At 36.9% G+C, this 20,586-nt stretch overlaps 3 protein-coding genes across 10 annotated transcripts in view; 2 read left to right on the top strand and 1 right to left on the bottom strand.

The window, feature by feature from the left end:
• Positions 1-2,373: 2,373 nt before the first annotated feature.
• Positions 2,374-20,586, top strand: part of Fem-1 (protein fem-1 homolog B) — a 61,075-nt gene continuing 42,862 nt past the window's right edge. For 2 of the 3 annotated variants that reach the window (XR_010951252.1, XM_067775255.1), the window contains exon 1: positions 2,374-2,852. Coding sequence is in view for 2 of the 3 variants with exons in the window: in XM_067775255.1 (XP_067631356.1) it covers positions 2,646-2,852 (207 nt within the window). In the remaining variant the exon portion in view is untranslated. Of the gene's footprint in view, positions 2,853-18,639; positions 18,675-18,781; positions 18,879-20,586 lie in introns of those variants that run through there. The other variant, XM_067775256.1, reaches the window with a different exon arrangement.
• On the bottom strand, positions 5,339-7,918 carry LOC137245111 (uncharacterized). 5 transcript variants are annotated; one of them, XM_067775260.1, is made up of 5 exons: positions 7,125-7,320; positions 7,026-7,059; positions 6,020-6,521; positions 5,791-5,953; positions 5,339-5,716 (listed from the first exon to the last, which is right to left on the bottom strand). In XM_067775260.1, the coding sequence occupies exons 3-5, from the start codon at positions 6,515-6,517 to the stop codon at positions 5,541-5,543; spliced, it is 837 nt and encodes a 278-aa protein (XP_067631361.1). In that variant the 5' UTR covers positions 6,518-6,521; positions 7,026-7,059; positions 7,125-7,320; the 3' UTR covers positions 5,339-5,540. The 5 variants fall into 5 exon arrangements, with proteins under 5 accessions (XP_067631361.1, XP_067631358.1, XP_067631359.1 ...); XM_067775257.1 differs by lacking the exons at positions 7,026-7,059; positions 7,125-7,320 and adding an exon at positions 7,827-7,918; XM_067775258.1 differs by lacking the exons at positions 7,026-7,059; positions 7,125-7,320 and adding an exon at positions 7,779-7,801.
• On the top strand, positions 10,664-13,703 carry LOC137245112 (uncharacterized). 2 transcript variants are annotated; one of them, XM_067775262.1, is made up of 4 exons: positions 10,664-10,899; positions 12,509-12,990; positions 13,053-13,218; positions 13,282-13,703. In XM_067775262.1, exons 2-4 carry the CDS (start codon positions 12,514-12,516, stop codon positions 13,503-13,505), a joined length of 867 nt encoding a protein of 288 aa, XP_067631363.1. In that variant the 5' UTR covers positions 10,664-10,899; positions 12,509-12,513; the 3' UTR covers positions 13,506-13,703. The 2 variants fall into 2 exon arrangements, with proteins under 2 accessions (XP_067631363.1, XP_067631364.1); XM_067775263.1 differs by lacking the exon at positions 10,664-10,899 and adding an exon at positions 10,959-11,188.

Raw genomic sequence — 20,586 nt, 5'->3', positions numbered from 1 at the left:
TTAATGGGGAGTATTCTCGCCTATGATCCGAGAGTAAGAGTTCCGAAAACACCTTTCATTTTTATATGAGGGACTCATCTGGGTTATTGCCAAGTGTAATATGCATTCGTTTTTACATCTGGGGCCTTTTATGCTGCTTCGTTAAAAAGTAATGTCAAGAAAAGACAATTTTCATGGATTTCGATTAACTGACACATTGTTGTGCAGGTACTGAATTCGCCTTGGTGTAGAGGCCTCAGTTCGTTAATCCCAACGTGAATGCATACCAGGTGGTGGCAAAAAGAAATCAACCAATTCGCCGTACAGAAGAATGTTAAGTCAAAAGAAAGTTTTCATTGACTCCGATTAGCTTACATGTTGTAGTGCAACGCGTTATATGAAAAATAATCAAGAACAAGCAATCAGCTGTTGGAATAACAACACCTGGTACTGAGTTCGCCTTGGTTACTCCATTCATTGTGGATAAGATAAGTTTGATAACTTCTGCAAATACGTCAAAATTACAAATAGAACCGATCACCTGATTTTCAATTGACTATCGTCGTGGTCTCATTCTGTATCTGTTTCTATCACCCGCTGAAGATAGCCGGTTCCCATGGTGGAATCACCAGGTGAAGTAAATAAAAAAATACAGAAGAGTTATGCTATCTGAAACGGTTCGGCTGTATTTTCGAAATTCAGAAAAGGGTAAACATTTATTTAAATTCAACCTCTTAGATCCGATGACTAGGCATATTTTGTTCCTTCTACAGTGGGCATGAATATCTTAAGGCAAGGTGCACGCGAGGCTACGCGTCATAGACGCGTATTAGACGCTGCATGCGATATCTGTTCGCTTTGATGTCGAACAAATGTACTTGAATGGAGAGTTGCACACGAGACGTAAGCTGCATGAAAGCGACAAAGCATGAAAGCTTCATGTAGCTAAGCGTACAGCAATGTTGGTCGCTGAGCGTACGTACGCTTGAAAAACAGGAAGGACAAGATGTTTGTTTACATTTTTTTATATGCAAATGTATGTAATTAGTTAGAAAATGTTATTTTAGTTTTTTTAAAAGCTTGGACATTGTTGAAGTGAGTAAAACGCTAAAAAGTATCGGAAACTAGAAATAACTTTTGTCTCTAGTCCGCGGTGGTGCGAAGTTGCCTTTGCTAATTTAAGCTGGAGACATTGGTGCTTTATCGGTAGCCGTATCGGTAACCTTTTAACAGCTGATTCGACCAACCTTATGAGAATCAATGCAATCGATTATTGGTGCCGCTAAGGTCGTAACGGCGGCCACCGTGGTGTGATGGTAGCGTGCTCCGCCTATCACACCGAATGCCATGGGTTCAACTCCCGGGCAAAGCAACATCAAAATTTTACAAATAAGATTTTTCAATTAGAAGAAAATTTGTCTAAGCGGAGTCGCCCCTCGGCAGTGTTTGGAAAGCGCTCCGATTGTATTTCTGCTATGAAAAGCTCTCAGTGAAAACTCATCTGCCTTGCAGATGCCGTTCGGAGTCGGCATAAAACATGTAGGTCCCGTCCGGCCAATTTGTAGGGAAAAATCAAGAGGAGCACGACGCAAATTGGAAGAGAAGCTCGGCCTTAGATCTCTTCTGAGGTTATCGCGCCTTACATTTATTTTATTTAAGGTCGTAACCGTATCTTATCCAACCAATTGGGTTTTGGTTTACCGCCGTAACGATAAACATTACGTTTACGTGATTACGTTAGGGATACGGATACAGCGATACGACATACGGCACCAATGACTCCGGCTTTACAAAGGCACAGGGATACAAACAACTTGTAATACATATTTTGCTTTGGTTTCGGGAACGGATATACCTCAAGAAATTTAATTCCTTAGTTTTTTCAATAATTGTTTGCTTTTTGTATCGACGCTCGAAAGTAGCTTCGTGTGCATATTTTGAGGCGTAGAGAAATCGGAGCTACATGTCATATCTTGTACGCGTCTATGAAGCTACGCCTCGTGTGCAACTTGCCTAACTTTGCCATGAGATATTTGCAGCTAAAGTTGGCAGTTTTACTGTGGTTGTTGTAATTTTGTTGTACACAGGGAGACAAATTGTGTGTAAAGGAAATTTTCATGGATTTACCTTTGATCTCACACCATTGGTGGAATGGCCATGGTAATTTTTTAAAAGCACAGCGCTCTAAATTTCTATACGTATCTGGTTCACGTGTCATTGGAACGTTACTATTGAATTTAGCTCAAAAATCGAAGTGCAGGTTTTTCTCACCATGCATTGATCGTCCGTTGGCAACGCACATGACGGAAAAATTTACAAATTCCAAAAAAATGAATAGTTGGCAATAGTATGCGAAATCAGCTGGCAGAAACGGTATTTTTTCCAACTTTGTCAGCATTGTTTACTATATTTGTCAGTTTCCAAAAAGCTACGGTCGAAAAATAATTGTGGAAATTGTTAAGAAAAGTTAGTCTAAGAAAAAAGTGCGTTTAATATATACTATGTAGTGCTAGCAATAAAGTCGCAGTAAATACCTAAGTGCAAATCTATGTTCAAAGAGAAAAAAAGCATATAGATTAGTGCCAATATATCATTAAAGTGAAAATTTGTTTTGCAAAAATTACTTTTTGGGAAAGTTTTCGAAAGAAGCTTTTTTCTTGATTCCTATGTGCAGCCGCGAAGTGCGTGGACTGTCGATCAAGATGATGGACGAACTAGCAGAAGAGGTTCAATTCCGTTTTCCAGGTGAAAAAGTTAATGCGCCTCTGCTTATAACTATTTACTACGCCGCCAGATTGGATCATGCTAAACGGCTGCTGGCTGCCACCAATGATATACACAACAGAGAGCTGGTCAATTATTTAGTAAATTTGGTGAGCAATCATATAGATATTTTTACTTCCTATAAGTATGTATATACTCTTCTCTTTGTTATTTATGTGAGACTATCATAGAAACCAATTGGGCGCCCATTAGGTGAGATACGAGTCATAATAATAATTAGTATGTAGATTTATATGTAAACATAATGCGAAATATCTCGTGGCGTAGATTCAAAGTTTTATACTTGCAAATATGATAATACCTCTTTTATGTACTAATTTTTACTTTTTATTGTGAGAAGAAATCAAATTTGTTAAGTATTTGTTGGAATTAGCATATTTTTACTTGGATGATTCCCTATGCGGAAAATTGCTCATACTTAACGTTTCCTATGTATGTCCTTTGTTTTCTTAGCAAATAAGCAGTTTTGAAAAACCATATGCGTTTTGTATGCGCTCTTTATTTCCATTTAGTAAAAATAGGGTCATCATTGGTCCGGAAAAGCTATCCGCATAAGTATTTGCGTTTAAAATGTCGACATCACTTTATGTGCTTGAGCATTGCTTGAATTAATATACTAATACTTAAATATTTTACGTCGCAATCAAATTTATGGTAACAGCTATAAATAAGAGGGTTATGCCTAGCATGACTACAGGGCATGTAGATTACACATCCATGCCCCCATGAAAAAAAAAACTGGGGGACTCCCAATTCTTTACGGAATGGCTACTTAAATATGCCATAAGGTAAATTTTCTGTATGACCATTTTAAATTTGACTACGAGAGCAAATATGAAAATTCCGCTTTACCTTACGACCATTTCATATTTTTTACTGTATCATGACCTGCAAAGCGACGCAGGATGGCCGTCGGTTCTATGCGCGTCCCAACGCAGTCGGTTCTACCGGTTCCCAAGGCAGTCGGTTCTATCGCTTCCCAAGGCAGTCGGTTCTATGTACCGGAGCGACTCAGGATTTTTTCCGACCAAGGACTGTCCTTTCAGTGTAACCACTGCTACAACAACAACATAGGAAGGGTTAAACGTTCTGTTTAGTTTTCTCAGTGCAATCCATTTATGTATTGGAATTCTTAAAACTTAATTAACTAAGTTTGACAATGTAACACAAATTGTACTGTGAAGGGGTTTTGATTGCTCTTTCCACTCGACTGAAAACCAATATCTAAAATAGTAAAACGTAACTTTAAATTCTCGAGCTGCTAACTTTTGTATACGTAGAGGTGCGAAACACAATAATTATGACTACATGAGAGAATAGGAGTTGACGTAATAACCATTTGAAAAAAGCATAGTGGTCTTGATGTCAATAACTTTTTAATATTTGACATTGTGACCATTTCATGTGGTCATAACTTCAATTGAAGTGTTGCCGTTTAATGTGGTAGTACGACAAATTGACGTTACGGCCATGGATCTTACGTCACCTCCTGATAACACTCCAACAGCCCCTCGGGAACTGTAGTAATCAATGTAATTCATGCCAACCTTCCGTCTTAGAAAGACCTTAGGTGGGGATTGCAACAAAAATGGGCCGCGGTAGGGCAGTTCGGCTAGTACCAGAATACAGAACATCTGCAAAAAATTCAAGGACAGTTAAAAAAGATGTACCACATGTCTGTCTCCTCAACCCACCTCTACATACCGAAGCTTCCTTAAGCATCAGAAGAAGCTAATTTGACGACTGTTCAATAATGGATACAGGATGCAAGCGAAAAGGTAACCCATTGTTGAGCACATGCAACCCAATTGACCGGCTACAACAACAACAACACGCTCTCCTTGACCACGTTAAGCCTTCTAGGTCATCAGATTCCCTTCTTCAGTAAGGAACTTTGGGTCGCCTGAGTCTCGCCTCCTAAATGAACAGGATCCGCCACGGTTAGGTGAAGTTGATAATTGAGTTTTAGAAGCTAGAAATTGCGACCCCTTGATAAGTTTTCACTACACAACCGATAAATCCAAGTGAGTCAATAGCATTGTTAGGCGAAGATGCTCTAAGAACAAGAGTAAGAGCGTAAGAAAATGCTGAACTGTCACAAGTAAGTACAAGCCAGCGGAACATCAAACAATAGGACGTTTTCGAAAACATTGTGAATATACATATACAATAATCCGACACCACATACCGCAGGCGTTTGATTTTAAAAAATATCTACGGATCTGCAAGTTCGTGCATACAAAATCGGTAAATTTCTTTGACGAATCACGCCGGGTGAGACAAATACCCAATACTTGCAGAAGCCGGAAAGTGATCTAAGTAAACGTATAATATTGCAACAGGTTAAACTCTTACTTATCCCGATTTGACCTCGATATACGCAATGTATTTCTGGAATGCGATGCGTTCCAACATGACGCAAACCTTATTTTCTTCTGCTATTTATAGTACAGCTGTTTTTCTAACTGCTAGTTTCTTGGCTGGTGCTAAATTCTTTAGATGACAAACAAACAGCTTCAATCAAAAACAATTTAAATTATACTTAGTTTGCTTATATATGATAATTAAACAATAATTCTAAGCAGACAATAGTGCTATGCTTTATTCAAATTTTATATTGGAAACCATGAAAACAACGCAAATTTAAATATTTTACATGAATACAACAATCTTGTGAATTCCCCAATTGATTAATACTAAATAAGTTCAATCATTCATTACGGCCTACATCTTCTCGGAGGTATATAGCGTCTTTTAATTATTTTTTGTTCTTAAGGTTATTCACCATCCATTGTTTCGTCAACATATTGTGTCTCAATTTCTTTAGCCGGTGCGTTTTTTCGTTGCCTATATATCGCTTTTCGTCTTTGATCGCGCACATATTTGAAGAACTGTTTCGTTCGCTCTATGAAGAAGTCTTCATCCATATTATAGAAGCGTTGTAAAAATACTTCTGCAATATAAAGATTATTGATTGAACAATTAAGAAGTATGTATGTAGGTTATATGCTTACAAATCACTATTACCTTTAAAAATATCGGTGAATATAAAGTCTCTTATTGCTATTTTGTTGTGTCCAATATGCTTGTACGAAAAATGATAACCAGCATCTTTATGAAATAAATTGCGCCAAGTTTGTCTTATATATTTATCTGGATCGTTATAATTACCTTGCATAAGTTCAACGCGCTAAAAATTGATATATTGAATCTTTATTTAGATTTGAATATGATATGTGGTCTCAGGCATACTCACCAGCTGATCACGTTGATCTTCATCATTTCTTAGTAAAATATTCCAATCTTCAAATTGTTGTGGAGATCTAAACGGTTGTGTGGGCATAACGCGTGCTTGTAAATTGAAAAAATCCAAAACTGGTCTTACTGTACCGGCACAGTTGATCTCTTCGGATTTTTCCTTTTTCTTTGCTTTTTCTTGTCTTGGCTTTTTTATTCTGTTTTTCTTTGTTTTTTCCTCTGTATCGCTAAGACAGAAATCAGATGTATACAAAGGTTCTACGTAAAAGTCGTTAGTTTCTTCATGATTCGTAGATTCTACTGATGGATTTGGTGACGTGTTCGTAGGTTTCGACAGAGTGTTTTGATTGGATTTATTCTCTAAAACTTCACCAACATCACGTCTTAGTCCAATAATTTCTTTTCTTAGTTTATCAAAGGATAGTCTCATTGTAATTAATTCATCCATAACTTCCAAACAACATTTGCAACGTTTGGCACTGCTTGGATCAGCCATTTTACTGAAAAATATAAAATATAATCAATCTCAATAAAATACAACGGTGTATGGATATAATTCTTTTTGTGGATACATAAACACCAGGAGAAGGTTGAAGGGTGCGGCTGGTGCGTCTGCCTCTAGCCCGATATAAATGTAAGATTGCACGGGCCTATTCATCCCAAGTGAAATTACACCTACGAGAGGCAAATCCTGCTACAAATATATGTACGCACAAAAAAAGGCGAATTCTGTCGGTGGAGAATTCCTTATGGGCTTTCGTATGGCCAACTAGGCAGGTTGACGTGTTCGTACCCAACGTTCGTATAACAGATGGTCTAGTATGTCATGTTACTAAGGCCTGAGCGTAATGGATTTTTTTTCGAATATTGGCTGTAAAACCGGCCGCACTCCCAAAACACATTGGCTAGGGACTTAGTCGTTACTCAAACAAACAAACAAAATTATAGTGAGAGGCCGATGGAATCATGTCCATTGACCAACCATCGAGTAACAAATCACCAACCATTGCTGCGCTAGTTACTAAATAATTTGCTTATCTACAAATATGTAGTAAAATTTAAAATAAGTTACGCATGTATGTACATATATAATTGGTATTCACCTTGTAAATGCTTAAAAGACAACTTGTATGGCACTTGTATTTGCTCTCCCGTTTGATTAGGCGCTATTATGAACTAGCGTAATTTTATCTTATCAGGTGTAAATATACACAAACCAATTATTTTCGCAGTTTGTGCTTAAAGAAAATTGTATGTAATCATAAGTATTACTATATATTTGTTGTAAAAACTCAAAATCCTCACATGTTTTCTCAGATTCTCATGATATTTCACTTTCTTTGACGTTTGTTTGTTTTCTTGTGTCCGTCCAGACGTTGCCAACTACTGTGCATTTTTGGTGAAGCACCCTACAGCTACCCTTTATACGTGTTCAGGCAAACTATATTACATGCCAACGTAATAAAACCGCACTGCGTTTTTTTAGCGCACGCAAACAACCGGCGTTTTTGCCCTAACCGAAATAAGTATGCCTTGCGATAATGTAAAACATGTATGCAAACGTCAAATCTAAATGTTACGCAGAACAAAAATTGGATATCTACTTAGGTTTTCACGCAGCAAATTCAATTTCGGTTGCTCTCATACAAGTTGTATGTGCATGAAACTTTTTTGACAGAAAATGACTTGCGTGCGTTTATATTAGGTTGGCATGTTAGGAAGTTCGTTAACTGAGTTTTATATATCATAAAATTTACCGTATCATATCCTTTGAAGCTATAGTGTCTAAAATGATAATTCGTTACCTGTTTGTAGCATAATCAGCAATGCAACGGGTGGAATGATGATCAAAACGATAACAGCTGAATGTTACTGCAACACCTATTAAAAACATCCCCTGTTAAAGAGAAACAAAGTATTAAGTAAAGTTACACGACAAACGACAAGGGCGATTCAAGGGGTTGATAAGGGCAAAACAAAGTATTATAGCTTCAAAGGCTTAATGTGGTCATATTAATCGTTCCCGAGATGGTCGGGCTAGTACCTTAATGGTGCTTTGTTACCGGAAAGTACCGGATCTATATCCGGCAAAGGACCATCAACATCGGATAACACACCCCAAAACCTTCAGGGAGTAGGTTAATAAATGTGGGATTCAAGGGGTTGTGTAGCGCAATATATAGCTTCTCCAACCCAATTGTCAACCTCACCTTCGAGCGGCGAATCCCGTTTCACTAACAGAAGAAGCTCTGGCGACCCCAAGCTCCTCATGGAACTTGGGGGTGGGGAGGGAGGGATGGCCTGAAGGTTTAATGTGGCCATATAAATCGTTCCCGAGATGGTCGGGCCAGCACCTTAATGGTGCTGTGTTACCGGAGCGTATCGGATCTGTATCCGACAAAGGACCATCACATCGATAACACTCCCCAAAACCTTCGGGGAGTAACTAATCGCTACAACAACAACAACAACAGGTTAATAAATGTCTTGAACTGGTTGAATGTGAAAAAATGGGCTGATGCAAAGGATGTTTTAACTACTCACCTAATACCTAGTAAACCTTTTATGTTATCAGGCTGAATAACTCGTGTTTATTTTGTGAATTTCGCTTAAGTTGGCAGCGCGCACAAGAAATAGGAGTTAGAAACAAGGGTAATTCAGTGTTAGTGTTCTTTTTTGTTAAAATAATAATCATCTAAACATGATCTCAAATAACAACCCTATCCCGTATTTTCCCACGAATGCTCGTGAAGTTTCTATTTTATATATTTATTTATTTATCTACAGGGCACAGTCCTCACAGATAGGTAACTATTTAAAAGACAAAAAACGAGAAAAATAATAAAGGAAAATGCAATAAAGTTATAATTACAAAAACATATGTGGAGTTAATTATGAAATTTGCGGCACTCGCATGTATACAATTAAACAATGCAAAAAATAAATTTATTGAATCATTTAACAAATTGAAACAAGTGTCAAGAAGCAACAGAGTTGGCACCCATTCGATTCAACCTACATATTTAAAGTATTAAGTAGATATTTTTTAGTTCCGAATAAATAAACGGCTGGTTAAAAAAATGGCATTTTTAAAAACTAAGGCCCGGTTTTTCAGTAGTTGGTTAAGCTAGGCTTAAACTAATTTTGCTTAAACTCGAGTCAAATTTAAACTCTAGTTAAACTACTGGGCAGTTTTTCAATCACAGTTTAAGGCCGCCTTTCGAGTACGCTTTTTTGTACGGCAACATTGGTATTTTATTATCTATATAATTTGTAGATATGAAAACAGCTGGATTTTGTCAACCCAAAAACATTTAAAAGATATTTCTCCAGCGAAATATATATATAGTTCCGGAGGTGATATACAACAGTTATTCATTAAACCACATAGCTTTCAAAATCCAACTTCATTCTCCAATCACTATCCAACCTTTGAGAAATTTTGTAAAATTTATAATTCTCGAGTTGATCTCCGACGTCATTAGCATTTTCAAATTATTATCCAACCTTTGAGAGATTTTGAGAAATGTACAGTTCTCAAATGAATATTCAACACGTTTCTCCAGTTGGATATCGAGTTGAGGTGAAGTTGAATAAAAAATCTCCAAGGCGGTACTACCAAAGTCAACAGCTTTGTATTTTGAGAAATAAACACCTGATTGATAGCAGTAATGAAGCGTCATTAATCAAAAATAAATTAAAATACTGTAGCATTGGAATCTTACACTTGAGTCCAGTTAAAGAACCCCAAGTTGGGAACTATCATTTTTCAACTTACGTAATAGAATTTTTCGCTTTATACCCTATTTTGCTGAGTACGCTGATTCTCAAGTTGAGCAACTGTTTCGAAACAATTTTAGAAGTATGCTTTTAATCACTATGAGCTCTAATGGTACTCAAGCCCATATGCTTGTTGGGTATATTAGACGCCTTTTGCGAACGAACGAAAATCACCGATAGGTTAACTAGAGTTTAACCCTGCCAGATCGGCCGCTTAAGCTCAGCTTAAACTTCAGTTAAAGTGAACTGAAAAACTGCAGAATAAGTTTAAGCATAGTTTAACTGACAAACTGAGTTGAACTTGTACTGAAAAACCGGGCCTAAGTCCCATTTTCATAGCGGCAAGTTATTTGTTAAGCTTTATACTGTTTTCACACAGACGGCTTATTGAATAATAAAGGCAGTTTTCTACATTAAGACGCTTATTGAGCTCAATCTTCCCTACAAAATTCGAATCTATTATTATTTCATTAGTAGCTAATCGAATGCCTAATGAAGTCAAAAGCACAATGCAACTCTGTTGGCAGCGTTCCGCTTCCGTTTCCGCTTCTTAGTTTTTGGTGTGTTCAGTGCTTAAAAATGTCATTTGTCAAAGCAAATGTCATTGTCTGCATGGCGGAACGATACAAGGTGGCCGCATCGAACAGCTGATTATAACCTTTTTTATTTGATTTGATACCTCAACTACCGGCGCAGTACGATTTTGACATTTGTCCATCGAATTTACAAGTACACGGATTTTTTTTTGTTTGTAGGTATGTCACCATGCTCCCACCTTGTATCGTTCCGCCATGATTGTCTGTCTCATCCTTCATACTAATCGATCAGTTACTTCTGTGTGAAAGGAAACAATTTACGATTTCATTAGCAGGTGAAATGAGATCATTAAGTTTCTGTGTACCGTGCGTACTTACCGAATACCGAGTAAAACTTTTATGTTATTAGCATGAATAGCCCTAGTGTTTATCATGTGAATTTTGATTGAGTTGGCAACGCGCACGAAAAATTGAAGGTAGAGCAAATTTCCGTATGTCATCACGAAATGCCGAAGAAAAACGGAGAATTTTCAACATTTATATGCGATCAACACTAGACCAGGTAATTATTGTGTGCTTAAAACAAAAAAATTACAAAGCTGTTCCATTTACATGTAGAAAAGAACATAACTAGTCGCAATATGTAATGCTTCAAACTACTTAGTAAACGCAGGAAATTTATTAAAGTGCAATTGAAAACTAAATCTCACTTTGCATATGCAATTTTTTGTTAATGTGTATAATAAAATGCAAGTATGTGGATACAAATATGAGCAAATATAACCATATGAGTATCTACATGTCCACATGTGCATTAAATAAATCTGTGTAAGGAAAGACGTATAAGATAGGTGAGGGTCGAGGGTGGTTTCCTTAGGGAACCACTTTGCATACATATTTTTAATTACTGGTTCATTAGCTTTGTATCTAGTTATTGTGTATACTGGTATAGAAAACCACATAGCTGATTTTACCGGATTAAGCTAGTCTGTCTCCTACTTTTTCTGGCGATATTATTGCTATTAGGGAATAGTCTGCGGCAGGGTTCCCAGACCAAAAATGTCGAAAGGGGGACAGATAATAACAAATTGCGGGATTTGGGGGTACAACAGATAGAAAAAACGGGTATTTTTCGGGGGACTAATAAAACTAATTATATTGAACAAAATCATTGATTTATTCACTCATACAACAAAAACAATTCATAAATAGAATTCCATGAGATCAAGCAAAGCTACACTCTTTATACATAAAAACACATGTTTATATTCAGGCTTTAATATGGCACAAAAATATTTTCTTATCAAAATCCTATTTCAATTCCCCAAAAAATGTACATACATTTTCTATATAGTTCATCCTATTAGTGATGACAACACGTCGTAAAATTCGATTTTTTCATCCGCCCGTAGTATATAAACGTAAGCAAGAAGTAAACGTTTGCGGGCGAAAATGGGGACCTACGCTACCTTCCGTAGCAAGGGGGTTGGTCCAAAGTGAGATGCATGCAAGGTGATTTTACGTTTCCTGCATTGTTGAAATATTGGTTTCTTGAAATAAAAGCTTTAACGGCTTCGTCAAGTTATGCTGATCAATAAAACCACCAATATCAGAGCTGGGAAGAACCTCTCTTCTTGGAGACGAACTTGAAATAAACGACCCATTTTATTTCACTTCATGCTGGTGATTTTGTAGCGATAATGACTCCCGAAAGTTAATTGAAGTTGATGGTGTTTTGCCGGATGTAGACTCGGTATGTTCCGAAAGCAAGCACCATTTAGGTTAGAACTCGACCATTGATTTGAATACTTTGAACGTTGTAGGCCTTACAATGTTTCCGCTTCTCATGAAGAGTTTGGGTTCGTCTAAGCCTCGCTGCTTAAAATATGAATTTTCATATTTGTAACAGGAAATCAGGAAGTGAATCAGTTTTCTCTTGTACTTCCAGTAATGAATATCTCATGGAAAAATTCAATGCACAAACTTGCAATATACATTCTCTTGGTACACACATTCATTTTGGCGTTGTGCGCCACTGAACTAGAGTGACTCCGTCTGAAAGTGTTACTAATTATTTTTTTCTAATATGATACAATTATATTCAAAATGGAACAGTTTTGCACTCTTGAGGTACAAGAATTTGTATTCTAATACTTAACAAATTTTCTTAGAAAAAATGTCCTCTAGCACGGCACGCTGCAAGTGCTGCGATGAAGTTACGGAAGAGATGTTAACAATGCGACAAACATTCGAAAAATTATTTCACAAACTAACAAAACAAATAGTTGATTTAAGGCGTGAGGTTTCCGATGGTTTTGCAAAAAACAAAAAATCAAAACGGGAAAGTAGCGCTAGTCCAAGCAGATACTCACCGCCGCCAACAAAGCTCAACCGTTACAATAATAGCGAAAGCGAAACTGAATGTTACAAATTGAAAGCGGATAAGAAACCAACGGTTAAAAAACCCGTGCCGACAAAACAGGAACCCATTGATCATGTTGAGGTGAAAAGTATGCCGAAAGTTAGTCGACCAGTTTTAGACTTTTTCAACATACAATCACGTGTCATCCCAACGCAACCATTCAAGACCGCGGACCAATTTGAGGATTGGAATGATATTTTAAAATGTGACGAAGATCAGTGTGATCAATTGGTGAGTATATTGAGACTTCTTGAACGATTTATATCAAATGAAAATATCTTTTTAATGTACAGCGGGTTGAGCTACTGCAAGGCCACTTCGATGAGCCCGATAAATATATAAAACATATATGGCGTAGTATTTTTAAAAATGAAGCAGCTCAATGTTACTCATATAGAGGTAATGGTCGCTGTAAAAAGCGAGCTATTAAAAGTTATATTTTTACCGATATATTTCGAGGTAAGTATACACATTAAATGTAATGGAAGTAGTGTACCTATTTTATTTGTTCCCTTTTCATAGAGTGCTTTTTGCAACGTTTTCATCATATGGATGCTGCCTTCTTCATGGAACACACAATGCGATTTTTCAATTATGCTCACGATCACAAGAGGAAAACAATTCGCAACGAGAAAAAACGTCAGGGAAATACTGATGGTACACGAAATGAAGAGCCAGTTGTTGATAATGATACAACACAAGATGAACAAAGCTATAATGGTTATGAGGGTTCAATGTTGCCATAATCAAAGCCACAGTGTTAGTGTTATTTTCATATTCGACCTATTTAGATATAAGTCTATAAAGTATGCTTCTAATCACAGATATGTTTAAAATTTCATTAAATAAATAAAAGTTTATTTAAGACTAAAAATAGTTTATTAACGTTTTGTATCTGCTAGATATGTGATCAGACTGTAATAAATGCACGATTTGGCGGAGGAGATGTTTCGATTTTTGTAAAATTTATATGAAACGGTCATTGCCACAAGGGTTCTTGTCTTCGGGAAGTGTCCTTTTCGCTACAACAACAATAACATCCACAACTAGGGTTCTTGTCTCCCAGGGACCCCACCCGCCTGATGATTTTAATGCTTATAACATTGAAATTGTATTTTCAGCTAAACATTTTCTTTAATAAAAAATAATATAAAATGATGTACCTGTTATCGAGGTCGAAGGCATTTTTATAAATAACAATGTAATGTTATTGTTTATGTTCAAAACCAAATCATTGTTATAGATCCATTCGTTTACGCATTCTAAGACAGAATTTAAATGTATCTTGAGAATTAGGGGCCCAGCCGACTAAGAGCGATAAGGCATGCTGTAACCCCATTTGTTGCATGCCTGTCATAAGAGGCGACTAAAATCAATCCAAATCCCGTTCTATGGTTATGCGTTATTCGTTTCAAAGACTACGATTTAAAGGCATGTACCTGGAATGTGGAGCCTCTTAGACATGAAGGTACAGCCCGGATGGTTGATGCCTTTGTAAAACCAAATGCGGATATCATCGCCACACAGGAAGCACTATGGACGGGACAAACCAAACGATAATAGGGGACGTCTACCGCAGTGGTCTTAAGGTGAGAAGCGCATTTGGAGAGACTTCGCCATCAAGTAATGTTGTTGATGTTATTGATGTTGATGTTGCTGTTGTTGGTGTTGTTGTTGTTGATGTTGTTGTTGTTGTTTTTGTTGTTGATGTTGTTGGTGTTGTAACAGTGTCTCGCCCTGTACAATAGGTGCGATCACTCACAAATTGTCATCAATATCTTCTAACGGGAGTCCGAGGAACCTTGCTGTTTCAGCAGTTAGATAATTATGATAGAGGCGTTTATTTCACATTCCAATTGCAGAAATGGTTGGTGTTAATGTGGGGACACGTTAGGCAGGATATACATTGGGTATTTTGGGGTTGATTTCGGATAACTAATCTTAGCCTATTACATTATCCAGATCGAAGTTGAGCCAAAGTGACACGCGTCGCCCTGGGGAGGTTGCTTTCCTCGCTTCCCACGGCAGCCGGTTCTATGTACCGGAGCGACTTGGGATTTTTCCCTACCAAGGGCTGTCATTTCAGTGTAACCCCAAAAAGTACTGTCGCTTACGGCCCTGAATGGGTGCCTCGCCGCGATGGGCACCACAGCAGGGCTTTCAATATAAAATTTATTTGTACCTACGCACCAATATATGATGAGCCGAAGTGGAAAATACTTTACTTTAAACGAAACTAGAAATCAAAATCATGTTTGGCGAATTTAACTCCAGGATAAACAGGCCCTTCCCTTGGCAGCCGGTCTATGTACTAAGGTGATAGACAGGTGAAGGAAGACTTAATTGCTCTTGGTTGTTGTTGTTGTTATTGTTGTTGTTAGGATGACTGGCGTAACTAGCTGCCAAAACTGCTTTCAAATTCTTATCAATCTTTCTCTCAATCTCGGTCCAATAATGCCCTTATTACAATCTACCATTATGCACAGAGACTCAGCTAACGGTTCTTAGAGGTTTCTTTTATTTTAGCACCAGCTCAGTACTGGTACGCTTTAAATGCTGTTGTTGTTGCTTTAAATGATCATATAATGGGTTCTTCAGTAATATAAAATTGAGCGTATTCTAGCCACAAAGCAGATGTGCTAGCATGAGGTCTCTTTTGAACCTTTGCTCTCTTTTCCTCTCCCGCCGTCCACCGGTAGGGTAAAAAGAACAAGTACACATCGCGGTTGCCACTTTGGTTCATTTGAACCAAAAATGGTAATTTTTTTGTTAAAGAGAAAAGGATTTTCATCGCTAATGAGATATAATATCTAATAGTCCCGAAATTATCTTGTAAAAAAAAAAAAAATACCAAAATTTAAATGACCCCGCAGATCATTCTCCAAACAGTCCGGAAATGATCCCGAAATAGTTCCGAAAGCAATCCCAAAAAGAAGCTCAGATATTGTTAAATATATCCCGATAGACTGCGACCTTTATTAAGTTCGATTGTACTTAATACTGTATGCAGAAATTATTAAGAGTCACGCCACCTAGATGGGAGAGTCCCTGCCTTGCCAGAGTGGCGCATTCGCAGAGAGTGTGAACCAGCGTTTCATCCTCCTACTCACAAAAGCGACAGATTTGTGTTTCGAATGGATTTACCTTCCTAGGTGATATCGTAGGTATGTGCGAGTTTTTAGATATTCTCTGCTTAGATAAATGAGTTTAGTACTCTCATTGCTCTGAGTATAAATAATTTGGACTGCCTTTGCCCTGGGCATTCAATCCAGTGTTGTCTGAACTGCTTTGTTTCCCAGCTACTTATGGTTAATATGTTTCTTAAATTGTTCAGCTTTTGAGACAAAATAAGGGAAATTCACCATTTAGGAAAATGAACCTGGGTAACCCTGGAATGTGTTTGTATGAGATGGGTATCAAATGGAAGGAATTAAAGAATATTTTAAAAGGGAGTGTGCCATAGTTCTATAGGTGGACGCCATTTCGAAATATCGCCATAAAGGTGGACCGGAGGTGACTCTAGAATGTGTTTGTACGATATGGGTATCAAATTAAAGTTATTAACGAGGGTTTTAAAAGGGAGTGGCCCTCAGTTGTTTTCGAGATATCGACTAAAATGTGGACCAGGGTGACCCAGAATATCCTCTTTCGGTTATCGCTAATTTATTTATATATGTAATACCACGAACAGTATTCCTGCCAAGGGCTTTTGATTTCGCCCTGCAGAACTTTTTAACTTTCTTCTACTTAATATGGTAGGTGTCACACCCACTTTACAAAGGTTTTTCTAAAGTTATATTTTGCGTCAATAGATCAATCCAATTACCATGTTTCAGCCTTTTTTCGAATTTGGTATAGAATTATGGCATTTCTTTCATTTTTCGAAAATTTCGATATCGAAAAAGTGGTCATAGTCGGTCTTCGCCCATTTTTAATACCAAGATAAAATGAGTTCAGATAAGTACGTGTAATAAGTTTAGTAAAGATATATCGATTTTTGCTCAAGTTATTGTGTTAACGGCCGAGCGTAAGGACAGGCGGTCGACTGTGTATAAAAACAGGGTGTGGCTTCAACCGATTTCGCCCATTCTCACAGAAAACAGATATCGTCATAGAAGCTATGCCCTTACCAAATTTCACAAGGATTGGTACATTTTTGTTCGACTTATGGCATTAAAAGTATTCTAGACAAATTAGATGAAAAAGGGCAGAGCCACGCCCATTTTGAAATTTTATTTTTGTATTTTGTTGCACCATATCATTAGTGGCGTTGAATGTTGACATAATTTACTTATATACTGTAAAGATATTAAATTTTTGTTACATATTGGCTTAAAAATTTTTTTTTTATTTAAAGAGTGGGCGTTTCGCCATCCGATTTTGCTAATTCTTATATAGAACACATATATGCCGTCTTCCAGTAAATTTTACAGCTCCGGCTCACGCTCAATTCTCACGGGAATGCTCTGGATCATTGAGAGACTTGAGAAGCAGATGTCGTGAAATTTTCGCACACGTGAAATGTGATAGGCAGATATCGCCGCTGTTTTTCATTTAACTCATACGGCGAAACGCTAAGCAGCGACATCTATTTTTGAAAAAGTAGGTTTATTAAAAGCAGCGTTGCCAAACTAAAAAGAAGTAATTAAAAAATTGTCTTGCTCACAAATTGAACCAGACTTCTATCTGGATTTATCTGGCTCAAATCGTTGTTGTTGCATTTACATGCAAAATTATTTATCTGGCTCAGTATTTTGCCACCGGATGATGGCTATAGTAATAGGAGTAACGTTATTGCCAAAATTCATCATGATATCTTCAACGACTGCCAAATTACAGCTTGCAAAACTTTTAAATTACCTTCTTTTCAAAGTGGGCGTTGCCATGCCCATTATCCAAAATTTTGCTAATTTTCTATTCTTCGTCATAGTTCAACTCACCTACCAAGTTTCATCGCTTTAACCGTCTTTGGTAGTGAATTATCGTACTTTTTCGGTTTTTCGAAATTTTCGATATCGAAAAAGTGGGCGTGGTTATAGTCCGGTTTGGTTAATTTTGAAATAGCGATCTGAGATAAGTGCCCAGGAACTTACATACCAAATTTCATATGTTATTGTGTTTACGGACGGACGGACGGACGGCTAAATGAATTTATTTTTTCGCCCAGATCATTTTGATATATAGAAGTCTATATCTATCTCGATTAGTTTATGCCGTTACAGGGTACCGTTATGCGAACAAAATTAATATATTCTGTGAGCTCTGCTCAGCTGAGTAGAAAAACTGCGGTCTAGAAGGGTTGGTGAGAACTCTTGCTTACTTTTCCAAAATTCATTCAAATACTCATCCAATTTTGCGTTGAGTTTTCTAGCTCTAGGTTTCTTAGTCTTCAAATGATGGTATATAACATCTTTTCCTTTTGTTTTTAGTCCTTAGCCATAACGGATTGTCATCATGAAAAAAAACTTGGGTATGGCAGCCGTGTAGCTCATCAGCTGTCAGCTAGACGCCACACGAGCCAATTTCTATATTTTCAACCCTCAACACTTTTCGAATTCCTTTCCAATATAAACATATGTAAGTAATGTGTGAGTGTATATCCTTCAATGCGTACATATGTATTTATACTTGCCTCAGGGGTTCGCATGCAAAATAAGGGAGTGTGCACATTATATGGGCGCAGGATAAAGCACATATGGAGACCAAGTGCGCGCTAAAGGACTCAGCATTACATTTTCTTTCGTTTACATTTAGCGCTCGCTCAAGAATTGTTATTGAATTTTCCAAACTTCAAAGGACATGCATATATGTACCTACGTTTAACTGTGTATAAACAGTTGGCTTTTTATCCTTGCGCAGTTTTGTGACACATAAAACTTAAACGGAAAGAAGATAATGAATTCTGAACGAATTCGGTATTATAAAATACAAATTTAAGCAAAAAATATATAAATAAAACTAATTATAACTTTTCTTTGATTTGTTGTTTTCAATACTGGAAACTACATAATTTTTTTTGTAGAACGCGTAAACGTTTATTTGAGTCCGTTTGGCCAGGTGCAAAATTTTGGAAGGGCACAAGTACGACGCCCATTTCCTCGTATATTTCATATCCTGCGGTGAGTTGAGGGGATATACAAATTAATCTGATTAGCTACCTATATACATAGGCACACAATTGAACCGACGTCAAATAGATAGTGAATACAGTTTGAGAAAGTAAAAACTTTCTTTTCGAGATCTTCATATTTTTGCAAAATTTATGAATATCAAGTGCTGTTCGGCATCTTACATATATACTTTGGAGCAGATTGTGTTGTGATTGAATGAGACTTTAGTTAAATAAAATGAAATTCATAATCGCACAGTCAACGGCGACACAGACATAGCGGTAGTGCATCGGATGGAAGGCATACAGCTGTAAGCCATGAATATATCGAGCCTGTATTGTGTGGACTTGTTAATAGTGGGAAGATTTTATAAGAAAGTGGCAATATACGTCAAAATAACTTATTTTCTGGGTATTGGACCAAACTAATTTTTGCAAGCAAAGTTATTTCCCCGTTTTTCGAAGTTAACCTCCGAAACATAGATATTGGCTTTCAAAGTTGGATCTTTTGTACCATATATTATTTATTGTGTTAGCGGATTCTGGTTCAGCGCATTAAGTTGCATGTTAATACATGCATCGCGTTACCAGATCCGCCAATGTTTGTTTCATGTAGCTGTGTAATCTATCGGCTTTAATATTTTCGAAGAACTCGGTTCAACTATATAAGCTTGAAATGAAAACATTGCATACAATTCAATTAAGAAAAGAAGGTAAACAACGCTAACATTTTAAAATTTCTTTTAGCATAATATATAAAAACCAACATATGTATGTATATTGGGATGGGTCCAATTTCAAACTCCAAAAGCCAATATCTACAGCAGTGAACAGAAAACAAAACAATTTTTATCAAATTTGGTCAATTAAATTCTAATTTTTTAAAATTCGATATTTGGAGAAAGAAAACTTCTGTGATTTATAAAAGAAGCTATGAGATTCAATCCAAAAACGTTTTCGAAAAAGTTCGAAAATTTTGAACTTTTTGTTTGGACCTCCCTGGATTTTTTTGAGTATGCAGTTTTATAGCCGAACTAATTTGGATCTCACAAAGTTCGCATTGATTTTTCACAATTGTTTCCGTCCATTTAAAAAAAAAACTAAAACCCTCTTTGGAAAAAAAATTTAAAAAAATCAATGCGAATTTTGAGAGACCAATAACTTGTATGTACTTTGTTAGACCCAAATTGGTGCGGCTAGAAAACTGCATACTCAAAAAAGTTCAGAGAACAAACAAAAAAATTTAAACTTTTGTAAAATTTTTGAGTTTTTTCGAAAATTGTTTTTGAAATTGGTTTGTATAGTTTCATTTATTGAATTCATAAAAGTTGTTTCCTAAAATTTTAATTGACGAAATTTCATAAAAATTGCCACTACTATTTTTCTGTTCGAGGTTCCGTGGTGTGGAGGTAACTTGCTTCGCCCACCACACTGAATATCCTGGACTCAAGCCTCGGGCGAACAACATCATAAATTAAAAAAGAATTTTTCCAATTAGAAATAAGTTTCTTAGCGGGGTTATACCTCGCAGTGATTTGGCAAGCACTCCGAGCGTATTTCTGCTGTGAAAAGCTTTTCACTGAAAACTCATCTGCCTTGCAGATGCCGTTCGAAGTCGCCATTAAATATGCAGGTCCCGTGCCGCCAATTTGTAGGAAAAATTAAAGGGAGCAGGACATAAATTGGAAGAGAAGCTCGTGCTTAAATCTCTTCGGAAG

This window comes from Eurosta solidaginis, chromosome 3 (assembly GCF_040869045.1).
Source record: "Eurosta solidaginis isolate ZX-2024a chromosome 3, ASM4086904v1, whole genome shotgun sequence".
Classification (NCBI taxonomy): Eukaryota; Metazoa; Arthropoda; class Insecta; order Diptera; family Tephritidae; genus Eurosta; species Eurosta solidaginis.
The sequence above is the reverse complement of the archived record's forward strand: the minus strand, read 5'-3'. Positions and strand labels throughout refer to the sequence as shown.

What these genes read in the sequence shown, in the direction of transcription:
- LOC137245111 (XM_067775257.1), bottom strand. Translation starts at nt 7,915, where the DNA reads ATGTTTTTAATAGGTGTTGCAGTAACATTCAGCTGTTATCGTTTTGAT. An exon ending in GCTGATTATGCTACAAACAG is followed by an intron (nt 6,522 to 7,826) that starts GTAACGAATTAT and finishes TATATTTTTCAG; the next exon opens with TAAAATGGCTGATCCAAGCA. An exon ending in AAGATCAACGTGATCAGCTG is followed by an intron (nt 5,954 to 6,019) that starts GTGAGTATGCCT and finishes ATCAATTTTTAG; the next exon opens with CGCGTTGAACTTATGCAAGG.
- LOC137245112 (XM_067775262.1), top strand. Translation starts at nt 12,514, where the DNA reads ATGTCCTCTAGCACGGCACGCTGCAAGTGCTGCGATGAAGTTACGGAA. An exon ending in AAGATCAGTGTGATCAATTG is followed by an intron (nt 12,991 to 13,052) that starts GTGAGTATATTG and finishes TTTAATGTACAG; the next exon opens with CGGGTTGAGCTACTGCAAGG. An exon ending in TTTTACCGATATATTTCGAG is followed by an intron (nt 13,219 to 13,281) that starts GTAAGTATACAC and finishes CCCTTTTCATAG; the next exon opens with AGTGCTTTTTGCAACGTTTT.